The sequence below is a fragment of the Lissotriton vulgaris genome, chromosome 2_1, assembly GCF_964263255.1.
Source record: "Lissotriton vulgaris chromosome 2_1, aLisVul1.2, whole genome shotgun sequence".
Classification (NCBI taxonomy): domain Eukaryota; kingdom Metazoa; phylum Chordata; class Amphibia; order Caudata; family Salamandridae; genus Lissotriton; species Lissotriton vulgaris.
The window spans coordinates 232,420,581-232,442,351 of record NC_141687.1 but is presented as its reverse complement, the minus strand read 5'-3'; the positions used below and the strand labels follow the sequence as shown (position 1 = coordinate 232,442,351).

The 21,771-nt window shown below is 45.2% G+C and overlaps 1 protein-coding gene across 1 annotated transcript in view; it reads left to right on the top strand.

Annotated features, from left to right (window-relative positions):
* The window catches only part of RABEP1 (rabaptin, RAB GTPase binding effector protein 1), an 899,286-nt gene that overhangs the window by 567,353 nt on the left and 310,162 nt on the right, over window positions 1-21,771 (top strand). Inside the window, exon 11 of the mRNA XM_086954813.1 lies at window positions 9,294-9,410. Within this exon, the coding sequence (XP_086810939.1) occupies window positions 9,294-9,410 (117 nt within the window). The remainder of the gene's footprint in view (window positions 1-9,293; window positions 9,411-21,771) is intronic.

The following is a 21,771-nucleotide window of genomic DNA, read 5'->3' as shown; positions in this document are numbered from 1 at the left end:
TTCCATACCCATGAGCTCTGTACCCACATTTGAACCATATGTTCTGATGATTGAAAAAGGTGTTGCGTTTATCTCAAACACTCGCACAAGGCTTCATAGGCGGGCTAGCATCCTTAGAGTCCTTAACTTTTACAGCAGAAACACCTTCTCTAGCTTTTCGTTCAAGTTCCTTTGCTGATAGTTGTGATGTTTCAATGCTTTTGGCTAACGTAATGGTTTCCTCCAGTGTTGGATTACCCATTGAAAGAAATTTTAGTTTAAACATTTTGTCAGTACCTTGACAAATGAACTGATCTCAAACTAATTGATCAGCAAAATTCTCGAACTGACACTCAGAAACCAACTGCCTCAAGGTAGTGATATACGTATCCACATCCTCGCCTTGTTTCTGGATACATAAAAAAAACTTGTTGGATCACTACTAAACTGGGTTGTACATCAAACCTGTATTTCAATTTTTTTTAGAGTCTCTTGATACTCATCAAGAACTTCTTCATTACCAACAATTGGTGGAGGAAGATATTTCAAAATCACCCTCATGTCAAACCCTAAAAAATGCAGAAGAAGGTATTTCCTTCTCTCTGGCCTGAAACGCATTGCTCCGATAGCACCCAGATAAGTCTCAAAGCCATCATACCTCTGTTTCCAATATACAGGTGGCTCTCCTGGCGTTTCCAAAAATGGTGCATGCTGTTTGCGGTGATAAGCCTCTGAATACATTTAAAACAAAAACTTTATGAAATCTAAATATAGACTTTTAAATACAGTTCATGGAAGACCCTAAAATATACAACTATTTTTCAAACATTATAGTGATTCTGCCTGCCTTAAAATGCTAACAGCGTAAAAGAAAATATAATTTTTCCTCCATAACTCGTTAAGATGCTGTCATTGTTAAATAAAGCATTGTTTTCCATCCAAAGACTCTTTACTGACTGAGGGAACAAACAACAATGTACCCACTATGATGTTTACCCAGATTCTGCAGCTGAAAGGATCCAAGAAGCTCTTATTGTGACGTCACAATAGCTTCCTCGTGAAATCCACCTGAGTCAGAGTCTGTAAATTGCTTCACTCAATACATTCCTTGGAACGCAACGCTTGCGTTTCACTGATGACATCCAGCGCTCACCTCCTTGACATAACACACACCAGCTCTCTGACTCGCTTCACTGTTCCCCTTGAAACGCACCACCATTCCTGCGTTTCACTGAGGGAATGCGAACAGTCGTCCACTCACTGTTCTGCCTCTATTTCCGCTTCAGTCTGCTTTCGGTCTGTGTCATCCGCCTGCACTCTTGAAATCCTCTAAGAAATTCCGAACAGCTTCCCTCGCTCTTGTGGCCATCGGCACGTAGGTTCATCGTGATGGCCCAGCTCTCGTTGCCAAAAAAGATGTGCTGATCCTAGGACATGAGACCGGTAAATGGAAACAAGTTTAATAATGCTTGACCATCAGGCAGAGCAGCGACGGCGCAGCTCACAATTTAACTGTAAATGTCTAACGCCCAGTGCAGAACACTCTTTAATCCAGGTTCTCATCGATGAAGAGCCCATACAAGTGTTCATGAGCTGAGCTCGTGAAGAGAATAGCACAAGCTACTACACATTCCACTTGCGACTTAAGTGTATAGATACATTTGGCACTTATACATTTTTTGGACATCTCTGAAAATTTACACAAGTTGGTGTAATCCTCATTTGTATGAGATTTCTGTAACCACTCTAGGGACTCTCATAAAACATCAAAGAGAAAACATACAAGTTCACAAGATACGCACAGACGCTCTTAATTCGCTGATTTGCGCTAGTTTGCAAATTTTTCAATAGTGCAATACCATGCACAGGTGACAGGCAGCTGAACACGTTCTTTTAAATAAGACATATGGTGTAGGACAGGGTTGGATTTAGAGCTAAATTTAACTTGCGCATTGGAGTTAGGGTTTAGGTATAGGTTAGTGGTGAGGGAAATTGAATAAAGATCAATTTGAACTCAAGGCAAATGGTTATCGAATAATTCATGCGAATATCAGTTGCAGTAGAAACAAACAATTGCAAATCATTGAAAAGCAAACTTTTCATTAGAACTAAATATATTGCTCAAACTCTTCACATATAATTGAAGTTATATAATTTGCGTTTGGCACTGGTTCCCCCACAGGGAACTGATAATAAGTATTTGAGTAGGACACACTATCTGAACGTGACTGGAAGTAATATTGGGCTACAGGTCTTTTAAACTCCAGTTTTACCATTTATTTATTTTTTATTTATTTATGTAGTTTATAGAGCGCACAGCTACCCCCGAAGGGGTGTCCCGGCGCTGGAACCTGAACCTCCAGGGGAGAAGAAGGAGTATGGAGGGAAAAGCAGCCGAGTAAAATCAGAGTCCAGAGAAGAGCCAGGTTTTGAGTTTGAACTGGATGATGGATTCGGAGGGGCAGAATCTAAGATCGATTGGCAGAGCGTTCCACAGTTTTGCCGCAATGACACTGAACCCTCTGCCACCCATTCTAGAGAGTCTAAAACGGGGAGAGATCAGGAGGCGGAGGTCATTGGATCTCAAGGATCTGATGGAACGGGATATTGAGACATGTTTTTTCAGGTAGTTGGGTCCGAGGTCGTTGATGGCACGGTAGGTGAGGGTAAGGATCTTGAACTGGATACGGCTGGCCACTGGTAGCCAGTGAAGTTCCTTACGGTAAGCGGATACTGATTGGCGGTAGGGAATATTGCCAATCAATCTGGCCGACGCATTCTGGACAATCTGAAGCCGGTCTAACAGATATTGGGGGGCACCAGCATAAAGGCTGTTAGCATAGTCCAGGTGGGACGTGATAAGGGCATGGGTAACTGTACGGCGGGAATCCAGAGGGAGATAGGGGAGTATTTTTTTGATCATGCGCAACTTCAGGAAGCAGGCAGAGGTCACTTTGTTGACCTGAGTTTTGCATGAGAGGGAGTCGTCAAACTGAAAACCCAGGTTACGAGCAGAGTGAACGGGAGAGGGAGCGGGATCAAGTGCCGTGGGCCACCACCAAGAGGAGGGGATGGGATCTTTCTGGTTGAAAAACAGCACCTCTGTCTTGTCTGCATTGAGTCTGAGGTGGTTATCAGTCATCCAGACACTGATGTTGTTGAGGCACTGGCGGAAGTTGGTGAATGCGGAGTCCGAGTGGTCTCTGAAGGAGAACACCAGCTGAGTATCGTCAGCATAGGAGACCACCCTGACTCCGTAGGACTCCACAACGTCGGCCAGTGGGGCAAGATAGACATTAAAAAACAGGGGGCTGAGGGCGGAGCCCTGTGGCACACCGCATGACAGGGGTTTTTCCTCCGATTTAAAAGGTCGCAGTAATACCCTCTGACTTCTTCCTGAGAGGAAGGACTCGATCCAGCTAAAGGCAGTGCCGCCAATGCCTATCTGTTTGAGTCGGTCAAGGAGGATGGGATGGGAGACCGTATCGAATGCAGCGGACAGGTCGAGGAGGACCAGCATGGCCTCCTCGCCCTTGTCCACGCATTCCCGAATAGTTTCTGAAACTTCCAGCAATGCCGTCTCAGTGCTGAATCCCGCCCTAAATCCGGATTGTGAGTCGTGCAGTAGAGAGTGGTTCTCCAAATACTCCGTGAGTTGCAACTGCACGGCTTTTTCCAGGACCTTTGCGGGTTTGGGGAGAAGGGAAATGGGGCGGTAGTTGGCGAAAACAGTGGGATCAGCATCAGCCTTTTTTAGGATAGGAATCACCAAGGCCTCCTTCCAAGTGGAAGGGAAAAAGCCATGGTGAAGGGAGGCGTTCCATATGGAGAGGAAGGCGCAGGCTAGCGAGGGCGCCAGCTCTCCCATAAGCTTCGCAGGGACAGGGTCAGAAGGAGCGCCGGATTTGCAATGGGTAAGTAACCTAGTAGCATCGTCCCGGTTGAGTTTATTGAAGGCGAGGAAGGACGGGGAAGCTGGGGGACTAGTGGGGGGAGGCAGTGAGACTAGCCCTTTAGGGAAGGAGACACAGAGTTTATTTATTTTTTCAAGGAAGTAATCTGAGAGTCCCTCGCATAGGGCCTGACTCGCAGAGGTCTGAGTGGTCCTAGCCGGAGGATTAATGAAGTCTTTAACAATGGTGAAGAGGGTTTTAGACGAGTTTTTGGCATTGGCAATTTGAAAAGAAAAATGGTCTTTCATAGCGATTTTTTTTTGTTTGAGGAATTTTTTCAAGGCAGATTTGTAGGTAAGTTTAGCTTCAGGGTCATAGTTTAGTCTCCACTTACGTTCGAGTGCTTTGCATCTGCTTTTTTCCTCACGGAGGGAGGTGGAGAACCAGGGGGCGGAGGGACGAGATCTAGTGGAGGCAATGACTTTCTGGGGGGCAATGGAATCAATGGCCTTGACAAGGGCAGCATTTAGCCTGGAAACATTTCCATCAATATCAGAGGAAAGGTGATCCATCTGGAAGTGAAATACCGGGTCCAAGGTGGCACATGTGACCTTGTGCCACTTTCTTCCCAACTCCTTCCTTGGGGCCAGGGGGCAGTTTTCCGGCCGAGGGCAAGAGAGAAGGGGATAAGATAGTGATAGGACCAAGTAAGGGGGAGGGGGGGGGGAAGACAGTTATAGTCGAAAAATTGGCGAAAATGAGGTCCAGGGTGTGACCAGCTATATGAGTGGGACCGGTGACTAATTGTTTGAGGTTCAGACTATCCATAGTTTCCAACAGATTGTTCGCCTTCACGCAGAGAGGGTTGTCTACGTGGAGGTTAAAGTCACCTAGGACTAGAAAATGTTGGTGTTTGAGGGATAGATCAGCCAGTTGATGGGTGAGGGCAGTGAGAGAAGGGGAGGTGGCGGAAGGGGGGTTATAAACTAATGTGCCAGCCAATATAACTGCCGCGGAGTCAGATATAGAGAAGTACATGGCTTCAATTATACCAATCTTGGTGAGTTTGGTAATGGTCAACTGAAGATGGGATTTGTGGATGACGGCTAGTCCACCTCCAGCTTTGCCTCCAGCTCGATTAATGCATTTTATATCGTAGCCTGGGGGGATGGCCAGATAGATATCCGGAGAGGAGGAATCAGTGATCCAGGACTCAGTGAGAAATAAAATCTATTAAGATCTATTAGAAATTAGGTTTCTGATTGGCAGAGAGATGCACCCTGTCCAAGCAGGAACAACAGTCCTGGGTAGGTCAGATACCCACCATAAATTAACCTGTGCTCACCCTCTCGTAGCTTGGCACAAAGCAGGCAGACTTAACTTAAAAAGCAATGTGTATTTGTGCAGCACTTCAAACAGTAACACAGTATAAACACTGCAAAAAGACTCCACACCTATTTATGAAAATGACTTATATTTATATGGACAAAACAAGATCAAAACAATCAAAATCCAGTTAGTATAACTGGAGTTATGAATTTTTTAAGAATAAATAAAAATATGACGCTAAAAAGCTTAAACTTGGACATCTACTCTCGCTTGACAGCAGTAAATCCAGAAGTTCAGGCCTACCGCGATGCAGCGTGCTCGGATACAGGGACCAGCCTTGGCTTGCTGAAAAGTACCTTGGTTATTGGATGCATCGGCGTCTGAGCTGAAATGCGTGAAACAAAAAGCCGATAAGTTGCTGTCAAAGCACAGGATTGCTTAGAGCCGCGTAAAATCGGAGCTGTGTTGATACCGGGAGACGATGTGTCAAGCATTAGACAATGCTGCATTTGCGTTCCTTGCAGCAGTGGCAGTTTTCGATGCAGTGTTCGTAGTCCTCGCTGCAGCGCCAATGCATTGGCATCAATGGGGATGGACCAGTTCTGATCAGCGCAACTCTCTCGATGTGTGAATTTTTAAAAGTTGCAGCACCTTATACCCACTTCCAAGAGCCCAATACTGAATTGGCACCTCATGGCAGGGCATGACTTACAGCAAACGAAGTCCCGGTGCTGTTGTAGGGTGACTAGAAGTCTTTGATGTTCCTGAGACTTAGAACAGGGGGGCAAGCCAGTATGCCCTTGAAGTCACTCTGGGTTCAAGTGAGATGGATCCAGTCCTTCCTCAGCAGGACAGATGGTTGCCGGCAGCAGGGCAGCACAGCAGAAAAGCAGTTCTTCCAGAGCAGCTGTCCAGCAGATTGGCGGTCCTTGTAGCAGCACAGCAGTCCTTTCTCCTGTCAGGGTTCTTCACAGGTGCAGTAGTGTCTGATTGTTGAGGTCAGAGACCCAATACTAATACCCAGTTCTGCCTTTGAAGTGGGATTGACTTCAGAAAGGGGCTTTGACGTGTACAAAAATCCTCCCTCTCAGCACTAGCTCCAGACTCACTCCATGGAGGTACGCCTTTTGTGTGAGGACAGGACACAACCTATTGAGGTGTAAGTGTCAGCTTCTCCCTCCCATCCTGCCGATCATGGCCCATCAGGATATGAATGGCCACTCAGTCACACCTAAGCTTCCTTTGTGTGTGGCGGTCTGGGAGGTATGCACAAAGCCCAGCTATCACCTACCCCAGACGTGTATTGGAGACAGGCTGCAGGCACTGAGGGCTAAGAGTAGAATAATGCCATCATTCTAAAGGTGGCATTTTTAGAAGAGTAGTGGTAAATTCATCTTTACCAGTAAAAAGGATTTATCATTACCATTCCAGTGATATGAAACATGAATGGTTCTACTCCTTCTCAGTCAGGAATTACAACTTATAAGTGTAAAAAGGAATTCCCAATGTTAACCTATGAGAGGGGTAGACCTCACAGTAGTGAAAAACGGATTTGGGTGTTTTTCACTTCCAGGACATGCAAGACTTAAGAGTACATGTATCAACTTTTGATTACAGAGCACCCTGCCCTATGGACTACCTAGGGCCCACCTTAGGGGTGACTTATATGTAATAAAAGGGGAGTTTAAGGCTTGGCAATGGGGCTTAAATGTCAGGTCAACATTGCAGTATATATTGCACACAGGCTCTGCAGTGGGAGGCCTAAGACATGTTTAAAGTGCTGCTGGCCCACTAGTAGCATTTAATTTACAGGACCTGTGTTCAGGTAGTGCACTCTACTAAGGACTTATAGGTAAATTAAATAGGCCAATTGTGGATAAGTCAATTATTGTTAATATTATATATACTTGTACATTGCATGGCTGCCCAAAAAGTGTTTCCCAGCTCTAAGCTACTAAGTCAATCAAATCATGTTTTAGGGGAGAAGCACAGGCACCTTAGCACTGGTTGGCAGTGGTAAAATGCTCAGAGTCCCAAGACCAACATAAAGAATTCAGAAAATTTTGAGGCAAGCAGGCAACAGGCTTGAAGGAAGACTACCCTAAGGTTGTGAGATCTAACACGATTTCATGCTGATTCTCCTATGATGTCTTAAGTACTGTGCTTGTCTTATTATTAGCTTTAATCTAGCATTTTTAGACCTGGACTAGAGACCACTTACGCTTTATCTCGCCAGGGTCTTGTTATAACAAATTGTGAATAAAAGATGCATACAAACATGTACAAGCTTAGTGGGGTATTGAGTCTGCAGTGCTGTGGTGTTTGGTTATCATTCACATTGTGCTTTCGCCCACCGCAGCCCTGGATCAGCCCTTTACAACCAGTGGCTCTCTGGCACTGAGCGTAATTGCATTTTTCCTTAACATATGTTCGACTGAAGTGGACTTCAGTGTGAGTGGTGCTGGGACAAAACGTACTTTTCCAATGAGTATTTTTTTCTCCATTCTTTATCCTCTCTATCTTTGTTGATCATGTGGTTCAACACAAACAGTACGTTTTCCTTTTGCCAATATTAAGCATATTTTACTGTGAGGTCCATTAACACTGAAAATGGTTTGTTTGCTAGGAAGCTACCTTACTGTTCTATTTACATTATTTTCAATAGTTAATACATTTTTAAATGCAAATATGTTTTATATTTCTTTGTTTATATTGCATATGGTTGCATTAAAAAAGCAAATGTAACCATCGCGCTAGCTTGCTGAGACCTTAGCTGTTGATTTTTGCGATTTCTTGTTTGATAAGAAATTCACTTGTCAAACTATACTGGCCTATAGTGCTAATTGTATCCAATATCAACATGATGGCTCAGCAATACAATAAAGACAGAGAATGCACGAACGAATAAGGAAATATGCCTCCCTGGTTAGGTTAGGTTAGGCTAGGTTTCTGAGCGGTCACAACTTAATAATAATAATAATAATACTAGTATTTATAAAGCGCGAACAGCTGCCTCAACTAGGAGGCGTCCCGGCGCTGTGAGGGCTTGGCAAGAAAGCTAGCTGGGAGACTGCGGCTTAGAGAGGCACCGAGAACAACCACGACTTAAGCTGTCTCCTAAAGCTTGTTTCTGATTGGGCCTTTCGCAGCTCAGGAGGTAAGGAATTCCAAAGACGGGTCACGTTGGCTGAGAAGGTCCGGCCGCCCAATCTAGCCCTTTTGACTCGCGGCACACTCAGTAGCACCTGATCATTTGAACGAAGGGAGCGGGTTTGTGTATATCTGGGCAGACGGGCTCTCAAATAATTCGGGCAGGTGCCGTGGAGGGACCTGTAGGCCAGAGTAAGAGTTTTAAATTTTATTCTGCTGGCAATCGGGAGCCAGTGTAAGGCCCGAAGATGGGGGGAAATGTGCTCTTTAAAAGGAATATGCTTAAGCAGCCTGGCTGCCGCATTTTGCACCGTCTGCAGCCTTTGGACCAAGTATTTTGGGAGACCGCTATACAGGCCGTTAGCATAATCCAGTCTCGAAGTGATGGTGGCATGGATCACGGTTTTCCGGCAGGACTCAGGCAAAAGTTTCAGGACTGGGCGGAGATTCCTCATTTTGCTCAGGCAGCAACCTGTGACCTGATGGATCTGAGGCACAAAAGAGAGATTTTCGTCCCACTTGACCCCCAGATTTTTAGCCCACTGGGAGGGGGGAGGTGGAGTACCCATCTCAGTCGGCCACCAGAGCTCAGCAGGATGGTGACTGCCTTTGCCAAAGAAGATCCTTTGGTTTTTTTTGCTGTCACCCTGTATACACATTTTTTTGCTTGACATTGATGTACTTCACAGAAACAGTTGACTCTAACTTAAGATTCATAATTACACAATTCAGAAGTGAATGAGAAATACTGAAGACGGCGATCAGTGGGTGGCAAGTAGATTCATTGAGCCAATTTCTAATTTGTCTGTATAAACACGAGTGACCATCACATTAATTATAGGTTCACATGACAAAACTGTTTTCCAATACAGTGGCTTAATATTTATCTATCCTGACTGTGTGGAGGAAATATACAGTAATTGTTCTGTGCTATTTATGCAGGTTAAAAAGCTTCAAGTAATGTTGCGGCAAGCCAATGACCAGCTGGAAAAAACTGTGAAAGATAAACAAGAGCTAGAAGAATACACAAAACAGAGCACCGAAGATACCACTAACCAAGTGAGCAATGTTTCTAGAAATCCTCATTTCTAAAGATTTGTTATTTTGGTGCAATATTGATTGTGGCCATCTGGATTTTGCATGAAGGTGATTTGTCTTACCTGTCAAATTAATGTGGTTGTTGGTTAGGGTCCAAGCCATCCCAAAATCTGACAAATGTGTCCTTTGGTTGATGCAGCCCAATTCTTCATTAGGTTGGATTTGGAGCTGGTGTAGTCCCATCCCGTCCTCTCCCCCACTTGGATTGTTTTAAGAGTAGTAGGCACTTCATTTTTTCAGATTGGGTTCCTAGAGATTCCAGAGTTGATGATACTGCGCCCTGATGACGTTGCTTCGATGAGTGCAAAAACCACAGTTGATGGACAGAATGCAGAACAATGTCATACATTCACCCCAGTACAGAGATCTGGGCCTAGATCCATCGTTTTTTTGCACTCCACACCACCCCAGTTCAGACATGGCCATATGCAAATCAGTCTGACCCTGTGCCTCATGGGAACAGTCCAGTCCGAACTGCCAAGCCATGCCTTCCCTGGACCTGAAACAAGCTTCCGAGGACCGGTTTCTGGCATTCCAGCTGTCTTCAGCCCGGCTTGCTTGAATCCAGTGGTGTGGAGAGCATGGGACTCACGTCTGAGCATACCCATCCCACTCGTGGTGACAACACTGTTGCTGTTGTCTGAGGCCACGGCCTGTACCTTTGGTGTAACCTTATTAATAGATCTGCCTTCTCATCTATAAGGACTGTGTAACCGACACAGTAACGTGTGTGTCAAGTGCCTGTGTGCTCTTTCAAACCTGAAGGTTAGGTTTACTGTCTTTTGGCTCCGGTTATTAGAGTTGTATGGCATCTAATTCTCCCATCTTGTCCCCTCCAAGTACATTGTTAGTCATTATGCACGACCTAAAATCTGTATTCTACAGACAGAATTGTAAAATTTGAGGACTTTGACTGTGCATGTGATGACAGATGCAATATATATCTTGGAAAATGGCAGAATGTATTTTCAGACTGCATATTTAAGTCTTCAGTCTCTCCCTCCAGTTTAATGGGCTACCGTGGCTACCATTTTCTGATGTTTAATTCTAACTGCAGATTCCTTACTTTTTGAGTTATCCCAGGCACCATATGGGATCTTCAGTTTCAAGAGCAACTGCTCCCGCGCACTGGCAGATGGCACTGGCTGATTCCATGACTGCCTTGCACTGTCCTGGCAGCGATGGTGCAGAGCCGCATGTAGGCACTACTAATGTGTGCTTTCTTCTTAACTTTGCGTTATTTAACAATCGGCATGAAACATTCCCAAAAATTGCTGATCTGCTTTGTACCCTTCATCTGAAGTTTCCTACTGATCAGTCAAGCAGGGAAAGTCAAAAAGAATAAGTGGGGGTCCGAAAGCTGCCATTTCCCGTAGGATTATTTGCTCCTAAAGACAAAACTGTTAAACCTAATTACCCCAAAGTTAGCATGAAGGTAAAACTTTACTCAAGGGTTGTGTTTGTCTTATGTGTTGTAAGTCCATTCATTAGTTTGAGAAATGACTGTTGACTCAGGTTGGGCACGAATGGCTTAATCCTTTGAAAATGTTACCGATATCTAGGTCTGAGGACCCTCCAAAAAGAATCTGCTTGGCTTCCCCAACATTTAAAGAAAATGTTACAGCAGCCATCATAGAACTTAGGAGCCCAGTCCCGGAGTCCTGAAAACATTTTTAAATGGCACATGAGGGGGTAGCGTGCGCACAACTTAAACAGAAGGCCATGTGACGGGTGTCCCAAAGGAGAGGACTGCCAGTGTTCAAAAATAGAAAAACATTTTAAAAAGATTTTCTAGAAGTCTCTTTGGATCCCACCAAGGCTTCCCAAAACCATCACTGGCCACAGAAGCTTGCTCAGGTACATGGCAATAATACAGTGAAGCTTTCTTATGAGCCAAGAAGAGGATCTTATTGTAGACTAGACCCTATGGTCAACTGCCATTTCACCAGCTGCTCATGGAGGACTGGCTGGGAGCCACAACCTGCTGCCAACCCCCAGCCATGTGTAGCAGGGGTCACCTCCTACAAGAGGATGGGTGAAGGGGATGGACCAGGCCACTCTGCTGCTGGTGCCCCACACCCCCTCCGTTCCACCTTCACCTTGAGCAGCCGAGCGGACACAGGGCCTGACCTGTGGCCAAGCCCTGCACCCAACCTGCAGAGAGCACTGCATAGCCAGTGTTGAGCTAAGTGCTGTTGTATCAGCACCTAAAATGGTTGCTGACGAGCTTGCCATTTTAGGTGGTTTTTTTGTCTGTATTTGTATAATATTTTACATGCTTCGATATCTCTAACCACTTCCCTGGGGTCTGTCACTTTTGGGGTGGGTTCCCCACGGCTGTGGAATTTTGTTTCACAGCATTAAACTCCGAAGTCTGTACCAAATTGCAAGTTTCAAGATGGCGGGAAACAAAATGTAGTCCTAGTCCAACAAACCATATTTTGTTAAAAATAAATGCAAATGTGATTGATTAGATATGCAAGTCTTGACTCAAGTAAAACTTCCAAAGATATACAAAAGTGTTAATCCTTTAAAGTACACTTAAGAACCTTTTCAAACACTTATCTCAAAAACTACTCAACGGAATTGAACCAAACTAAAAAAGGTTGCAATTTGACTAAAATTCTACTTTCATGCCATCTTTGCCAATTTGCTGCCAAGTCTGTTCAGCCTGTTGGCTTGAGCAAAATTTCCTTTTTTTAAATGTATTTTATTAAAACCCAGAGAATTAAATATTATCGATTGTACAAGGGAAAAAATCCTATAAAAAATGTATGTATCACACACCTAGTTATATACCAATAAAAAAGAACGACGATAGGAACAGCCTAGTTAATACATTTTGTAAACATTTACAATACATCAAATAATAACATCATCTTTCAGAGAGCTGGGTCATGCCACCAAGGGAAGACCTGAAGGAACATAAGAGCATGACTCACCAACAGATCCTGCCTTAGCCTATTAACTGTGCTGGTAGTAAAATATTCTAGGTCAATGGATCTCCGCTTCAACGGTTATAAACAACCAGCAAGTTGATCTGCAACACAATTAGTATTGTTCTTCCAATCCGTTATGGGGAGCAGATCTTTCACCCAGCTTCCTGGCCAGGCTGCCCTTGCATTCGTAGAGAGGGCCATCTCTTGATTATATATACCAAACAACCAAGCTAGCCAGGCCTGCAACGAGGGGGGTTCCAGGTCCTTCTATCTGTCGGCAATTAATATCCTAGCAACGGCTACTGACACAAATACAAAATGAGTCTGAGAGGTGTTCAAGTTGCTGTTGTGCCCCAGGATCATCAAGGTTGGACTAAGTTTAACCCTTTACCCTAGCAATCCTTCCCAGAAGAGCTCCAGCCAACACTTTAGAGGGAGTAACCTGGCGTAATCATAAAAAGAAGCCGGCCTTCCCCACAGTTGGGAAACTTATCATCTGTTCACTTGCCCCACTCAAACAACATGTGGGTGTAAAATCCAAGTTAAATAACGTCTTAAAAATCTACGCCTCCAGACTCGCTGACACAAAGATCTTCGCTATTGTATTGTCTATGTCAGCGCCAGGGTCTTGAAGCTTCCTCGCCCAATTTGCCTCAGTTTTCCCGAGGGCATCTGGAATACTGTCCAGCATAATGCTATAAATGTTTCTTATTTTACAGTCGGCCTGAGTGATTACCTCCAACATAGGCATTTTATCAAGGAATATGACCTCCCTGGAATTACTGAGTTGTTCCCTAATTTGTATATATTTAAAATATTGGGTTTCCGGAATACCAAACCCTTGCTGTAGATAAATAAAAGGGCTTAGCTGATCTAAATGATAAATGTCCCCAATTGCTGTCAGGCCATACCGCTCCCATTGTCTACCCATTATGTCAAAAAAGAGAGGTAGAAAATGGGAGGAAGCCATAGTGGATAATATCTGCTATATTTTGGGATCTTCATAGCTTTACAAACCTTGCTCTATATTTTCAAAGCATTAATTATTATCTCGAAAAGAGCTTTTTTGTAATAACTCAGCTCTAGCTGCCGCAGCAGCAGTCCACCAGCTTTTCTCCATAGAGCAAGTTCATAAATTGTTCGAAGTGCACTTTGTCTCTCTTGGTCTGTCCTTTTGTCATTTTCCGAAATAAATAAAATGCGCATTTGCTGAATGAGAGCCGCCCAATAATGAAATGTGATGTTGGGGACTGTCAACCCACCCCGTCTCTGTGGAAGAGACCTATACCTTAATATTCGCCTCGCCTTCCTGTACTGCCAAATAAAATTAATGAATATGGTGTCCAGAGTTTTCAGTATTATTTCCTCCATAGCCACTGGTAACGACCGGAAAAGATATTAAATATTGGGCAACCTGGTCATTTTTTAAACATTACACATACTGATAGTTAATAAGTGTAGCCCATTTATACATTTTAGGTCTGTAGATATTTTTTCGACCAGGGGATCAAAATTGATTTAGCCCATAATAGCTACTTTATGGCTGATGCAAACTCCAAGAGAAACAGCTGTGTTCACAGGCTGTGCATCTTGAAAGGTGAAATTATCTGTACAGATGACGACTTGTGTTTTGCCCTATTCAGGGAATAGCCGGAGACTTTACCAAAGTTTCCGGCCATAGCTTCTATTTCCCTGATTGCTCCTTCGGGGTCAGTGGTGACAATGTCATCAGCATATGCAAGCACCTTGTCTCAAACCCTTTACCGATAATAGGCTTTATCCCCCGATTGTTTATGATCTTCTGGATTAGTGGATTTGTATAGAGAGCAAACAGTAGGGAAAGCAGGGACACCCCTGCCTGGTCCCCCTCAATACTTTATGATGCCAGACTCTTCTCCCCATTAGTTGACGCCGTGAATACGGAGACAATTACATTACTTTGATAGCACGGATCATTTTGGGGCCCAAACCCTTTAATTCTAGTATTCCCCATGAGAACCTCCAATCCACCCGTTAAAAGCCTTCTCTGCATTGAGTAGGGCAATAGCTATTTGCCCACCGTCTCAGCTGTAATATCAAAACAAAGTTATCGCCCACCTTATATGGTCCATGGTCCATCTACGGGTATGAACCCATGCTGCCAAGGTGACACTAAATGGGCTAAGACCCTACCTAACCGAGTTGCCAGAATTTTAGAATAGTTCTTAGTGTCAGCATTTATTAGTGAAATTGGCCTATACTAGGCTGAGTTGTCCAGGCTTTACCCTTCTTGGGGAATATAACAATGGCGGTGCCCTCCCAGGACACTAGTGGAACCCCATTATATTGTACCCCAAGAATAGATCCAATAAAATAGAGGCTAGCTGGGATTGAAGTGTTTTATACAATTCAAGAGGTATTTTATCGGGACTGAGAGCTTTCCCCGAAGACAGGTACTGTAGGGCTGCAAGACCTCTTCCAGTGTTATTTCAGCTTCTAGCTGATCCCGACTGGTTGGTCTAGAACAGCCTGAATTCCAGCTCTGACACTACCTAAGAGGCGTCCAAGGGCAACCCACTATCTTTCTTATATAATACTTGGAAGAATTCCTGGAATACACAAAGTATGTCTCTAGTCTCTGTAAAAACTCTTTCATCTTTCCAAACTGAGGCTATCTTGCTTCTAGCTTCCTTCTGCTGCCACTGGATTCAAGCAAGCCGGGCTGAAGACGGCAGGAATGCCAGAAACCGGTCCTCGGAAGCTTGTTTCCGGTCCAGGGAAGACATGGCTTGGCAGTTCGGGCTGGACTGTTCCCATGAGGCACAGGGTCAGACTGATTTGCAAATAGCCATGTCTGAACTGGGGTGGCAGAGTGGGCTAAAGAACGGTGATGGATTAAACCCAGATCGTTTGACTGGGTGTGAGTATTTGATTGATTCAGATGCTCCGTCCATCACCACCCCCTTTTGTACCGCTTTTGACCGCCATAAGTGTGGCAGGGTATGCTCAGACGTGAGTCCCTTGCTCACTTTGCCACTGGATTCAAGCAATCCGGGCTGAAGACGGCTGGAATGCCAGAAACCGGCGCTCGGAAGCTTGTTTCCGGTCCAGGGAAGACATGGCTTGGCAGTTCGGGCTGGACTGTTCCCATGAGGCACAGGGTCAGACTGATTTACAAATAGCCATGTCTGAACTGGGGTGGCAGAGTGGGCTAAAGAACGGTGATGGAATAAACCCAGATCTTTTGACTGGGTGTGAGTATTTGATTGATTCAGATGCTCCGTCCATCACCACCCCTTTTTGTACCGCTTTTGGCCGCCATAAGTGTGGCAGGGTATGCTCAGACGTGAGTCCCTTGCTCACTTTGCCACTGGATTCAAGCAAGCTGGGCTGAAGACGGCTGGAATGCCAGAAACCGGTGTCTTAGAAGGAAGTTCCTGAGGCAAATGAGGATAGCCTGTGGCCTCGACCCCTCCCTGAGTGGTTGCCTTAATACAAAGGGTACTCCCTGGGCCCGCTGAACTTCTTGTGACCTATTCCAACCTGATAACTCGGGGAGGGCCCGCACGTAAGAGTTCCACCAAATATGTCCGAATATCCGAGCCCTCACCCCTTTCTGGGTGCCCTAGCAGATGAAGATTGTTACGCCTCTGGTAGTTTTCTTGATCTTCCAGCTTCCATTGTAGGTCCACCAATCGGAATTCCTAAGCCTCCGCTTGTGCCCTAGTAGCAGTAAGATCTGCCTCGTCATGGCAGTTCTGGTCTCCAGATCTGTAAGGTGTTCCCTGATAGTGTTACACACCTTAGTGAGTTTTCTGATCACCCCTGGGACTTAGTGCAGTTTGAGCCTTGCGGCTACCTTGGCGTGTTTCTTCACGATGCATTGAAACTGACTGATAGATAGCGTCCAATGTAATGTAAATTTAATTTATAAAGTGTGGCTTATGCCAAGGGGGCTGAAACATGTCGACACACTTTGGAAATCCACACTTCTAGATCCAGTAACTTGATCTAGTAGAAGTACCCAATTACTTTTAATATAAGATCTCCACCAATTCATTAAAACTACTAAGGTGCTGATCTTATTTTTACCCCCTTTTTTTCCTTTTTTGCACTGACCCTATTTTTTTCATCTCTGGACACTGCAATCTAGACCAGAGGAGCCTCTGGATTAGGCAGGCACCCACACTTTCTATGGTATCCGATGATAACTGCCGAAGACCACAATGTAGGGGCGGATGAAAGAAATATACCGCAACACCAGTACACATTGGGTCCTTTGAGGATACCATAGTATTTTAAACTAATGGTTTAGAATTGTTACAAGTGTCCATTTCTCCCACTTGATTACCTTGATATCTGCCCGGGGAAATAAATGGACATTTATTCCTCCTCCCTAACCTCTTGATCATATGCTTATGCCAAAAGGCGTCTTGGCGCTGTAGCATTCTAATCAAGGACAGCGGAGCTAAACACTGTGGTAAATGGGAGCAAAAAGGCTTTATCCTGTGTAAAAAGCCATGATTTTAGTGTTCTTCCTGAAACTGAGAAGAGAAATTACTGTTTTTAGGGAAAGTGGCAAATCATTCCAAAGCATTGCTGTTGTCCTGCAAATGCTTCTCCCACCATGTGACCTTTCTAAATGGGGGGATCACCATAAAGATCGTGCATCCTTATGGATTTGAAATCGTAACCTACGCTAATGACACCCAATTAGTGGTGGCCATGAATCAGTCAGGAGACACTCCCCACAACCTGGCCAGATGTCTAGAAGCGGTAACAAAATGGATGGCCTTGTCCCAATTAAAGTTGAATGGGGACAAAACAGAGCTAATGTTCCTGGGAAAAACAGCTGTACCAAGACCCCCCCCCCCCCTCCCGAGCGTAAAGAACAGATTAAAAGCTTGGGCGTATGGCTGGCAAGCCACCAAACTCTCCGCCACTTGCTTTGGATTAATGAGACTGCTGAGGAAAGTTCTCCCCCTCCTCCCTTTTCAAGCCCGAAGGATAATGGTCCAGGCCATTATCCTGTCCCGTCTTGACTACGGGAATGCCCTCTACTTGGGTGCACCTGTTGGCAGGATAAAAAAACTTCAAGTTACCCAGAATGCGGCAGCACGTCTTCTTCTCGGATTAACCCGAAGACACTCTGGCGCCACCGCCTTGAAGGAATTACACTGGCTGCCTATTCAGGCCAGGATTCGATTCAAGGCGATGTGCATAACGCACAAAGCCTTGTGGAAAAAAGCCCCCGCAATGACCATCTCCCTAGTCACCCCTTACCACCCACGGAGATCACTGCGCTCCAGCACAACCTTTCTGGCCTCAACTAAGAAAATTAAACGTGCTATGTGGGGTGGTTGCTCCTTTTCATGGAACGCGGCCGCTGCTTGGAATTCCCTGCCGCTCATACTGCGCGGTGAACACGATCTTCAAAAATTCCGCAAGAGTCTGAAAACATTTCTCTTTCGCCAATAGCTTGACGGTTTTATCCGGCCCCACCTATCCACCGCGCTACGAGGCCTCCAGGTAGCAACACGCTTTACAAAACCCAATTTCATTTCATTTCATATTCCTGGCTAAGCCTTAGCATAATGTTCTCTCCTGGATATATCATTTAAATCTTTTCATGAATTGGTCAGGCCCCAGTCCTTGCACAGACTTAAAAGCCAGAGAGCTTTAAATTTACACTGTTGTCTAACTGGCAGCCAGTGTAGTCTTCTGATGGCTTCCCTTGCTGATTCATATATATTTTTTTTTTTAAATGAACCGAGCAACTGCATTCTGCAAAATCTGGAGTCTGTTCAGAAGGCCTGATGTCAAAGTGAGGTAGAGACCATTACATAGTCTATCCGTGTGAGGACCAAATCCATGGTCACTTTCGGGGAATCAGAGCAGCCTGTACCCTGTAGTGTTCCAGGAGGGGGACCGACCAGGCGTTCTGTAGGTGTATAATAACAGGCTAAATCCTTGTCAACTTGTCAACTGAGGTTCGTTGGCTGATCTTCTTGCTTATCTTACGGGCTGTCAAAGCATAGCCCCTTTAACCCTCTTCTGGGTCACTGTCATGCTCTCTAAAGCTGGAGGATGTGTCAGACCCAGCTACTGACCACTCCGGCGCATCAGACAGCAAGACAAAACAGTTGCTAGGTTCCTTTTCCGGCTCACATCTGCCACTCTCTGCCCCCCTGCACCCCCCACCCCTCCCTGCTGTGGTCCTAGCATTGAGGTGCTTGAGGCTTGGTCTTTAGCTTGACCATTTGCTACATATACTGCCAAGTAAGGGGATTTGAGGTAAAGTAGGTCTATTAGCAGTGAGCTCTGAGGGGCGAGACTTAGACCTTCCCTTGAATGCGACTCTACAACATCTTTGGCCTCCCCTGGATGATCAAAGTACTCCATAATTGCAGTAAGCCCTTTTCCTGTATTTGATGCATTACCATCAATGTTAGTGATCTCCTTTACAAATATGGGAGCAGTGGTACCCGATTTTCCCTTTCCTTCGGCCAGAGGCTGGGTAACAGGATGCGCCTTCATACCTTCATCATGATGAGTAATGGGGGGGCTCTGCTGCTGGGTTATTACTCTACTGATCCCGGGGGTTGGACACGTCTTGTAGCATATCCTGCAGCGTCAGTAGGACTGAGTCCTCGGGCTCCGGTTGTTGCAATTTGCCCCCTCCAGGTGTTTCCGCATCTGCTGGTCTCGTTTCAAGGCTGACCCCTTCAGGAGAGCAACCACTGTAGGGTTGGCTGGACGTGAACTGCCGGCAGCCCCGACCCTCCCTCTCCTCTCTAGCTCTGCATCCTGAGTGGAAGGAACCAGGCCACAGAGGCGCTTCTACACCTTCGTCCCCCTGCCCCACTGGGCCCTAAACGGCCTGCGAAGGAGGGCAGGTCGTCTTCACCTACTGAGCGCCACTGATATTTTTGGGCCCCATTCCTGACGTCGAGACCGAAGATCGGCAAAGAGAACATGCTGAGTGACTGAACACGGCCGCCGCCAGACACTTAAAGACTGAAAGACTTCCCAGGATCAGTGCTCCTCTTGAGCATTTTCCGGGGATACCGGTGCAGCTGTGGAGGATGTTGAGTCACAGGCATCTTCTTAAGTTAGTTCATTAGAGAGTAGAACCGCAGGTCTGTGTGCTGCTGCTGCTGTCTGCCGCCTACTTGGCCGTCATCTTGCCTCCCATTCTTATGAGCATAATTTTCTTTGGGTCTTTGGGAGCAGGGTTGGTAAATTACTTTTATCCTTATCCCCGGTCCTTTAAGTTATATTTCTGAACAGATCTTAACAAAATGTAGCATGCCGAACGTTATCTAGCTGAGTAAGTGGAGTGCCAAGTTGCATACATATCAGTCTACGGGATAAAAAGTTAAAGACCAATCAAAAAATGCACTTTTGATGGAAACACAGTGTGAACCACAACTACACAGCAACAACTGCCACTATTCAATACATATCCTATATATCATATGATTTTATGTAATATATAATTTATCATATAATATATCATAAATCACATCATATCCGCGGTTCCGCAGAAAATCCAACTTCCAAACATAGTGTTTGACAGCCTATTAATGGGATTTATTTTAAGAAGAAGATAATTAATCATTTAAAAAGGTCTCTACATAAGAATACTGATAGGAAAAGCTCAACTGACAGGAAAAGCTCTGTTCAAAGAATACAGAAATAAAGTTGAGAAGTGTTGACAGACATACTAAAAACTCAAACGGCTGGAAACCTGACACTGTCTCTTTAAGGAACAACACTCAGCTTCTCGTCATAGATTGTTAGTGGTAGTTAAGCAGTACTTATATCTAGCCCCTAGGGAAAAAATCTCCTGGCGCACTAGTTTGACCTTTTCGCCTTTTTTCTCGTTGGAAACCTTTCCCACCCGTAAAATGTGTGAATCCCCTAATGTCTTTTGACACAGGTAGTGTTTTTTCTTGGTATCCTGATCCTAATTTTAGAAAATCTCTGTGAAAGGCCCTTCCTAAAGTAAGGCTCAGGTTGAACCCACACAATTTGTTTGCCAGAGGGTATTTTTTCTGTGAAGTGCGAACATAGAAAGAAAAATTTGAGGGACTGGCAGAGGAGCGGGTTGGAAGGCCTGCAGGAAGATCAGCACAGGTGGCAAGAATGAACCTCAGGAAGTTCTGAAGATTGAGGAGAAGAAGCGACTTCTGCCTCAGCTCAATCTTTAGTTTCCAGAGACTCCCTGAGAGGGAGATCTAAGAGGAGACGGGAACATAGGGATTTGAGCCATTCCAGCTGGACGTCCGATCCATGACGTTGAGGAAGGTTTTATTAGCAACATGTTAACCATGAAGGGCAGGTACGCTATTTAGACATTGAATGTCTAATCCCTACTATCCTTCGGGACCTTGGGTTGATGTCAAAGACTTAAAGCCATTCATCATCTAAGACAAGCTCTAAATCAAAACCTCTATACAACATCGAAGGCATTGACATTGAGCAGAACCTTACATCCTTCTTCTGTCTGGGTCTGCAAGCTGATGGTGGGAAGGTTGCCGGATACATCAAATTCAGAGTACTCAGAGGCGTATCTGCCAGCACCGTAAGGCTAGACTAGTTGTTCACTTCCCACCTTTACCAAGGATGTACTCATCACCAGGATTCTCCCTGTGTTCAAACGAAGCTCAGTTTACAATTTTTCTGGTACCTAAAACTCTATTGTTTCTTCAGATACTCGTGCAGCTTATGCCCTCAACAACCTCCTGTAACTATTCCTGAGAAGCCACGTCCAAAGATCCACATAATAGGTCATGATCTCCCGGCTGAAGTCATTCCATGTGTTTACTGTTGCATCTCTTCGAGAGGATGTCTAGTCAAGTCAAGTCAAGTCAAGTCAAGGGATTTGTATAGCGCACTACATACCCATAGGGTTTCAAGGCGCTTAGGAAGGGGAGGAGGATTACTTGTCAAATATCCATGTTTTAAGTTGCTTTCTGAATGCTAGGTGGTTCTGGGTAAGGCGGAGGTGAGCGGGGAGTGAGTTCCATGTTTTAGCAGCCAGGTATGAAAAGGATCTGCCACCCATGGTGGTCTTGTTGATGCGAGGTACAGTGGCGAGGGCTTGGTTGGACGAACGTAGTTGGCGGGGGGGGGTGTAGAAGGACAGTCGTGAGTTGAGGCAATCTGGCCCGATGTCGTAGAGTGATTTGTGTGCGTGGGTAAGCAGACGGAAAGTGATTCTCTTGTCAACGGGTAGCCAGTGGAGGTCTTTAAGGTGGCCAGAGATGTGTTCGTTGCGTGGGATGTCTAATATGAGCCTGGCTGAGGCGTTTTGGATTCGTTGGAGTTTCTTCTGGAGTTTTGCGGTGGTGCCTGCGTAGAGGGTGTTTCCGTAGTCCAGTCGGCTCGTGACCAGAGCG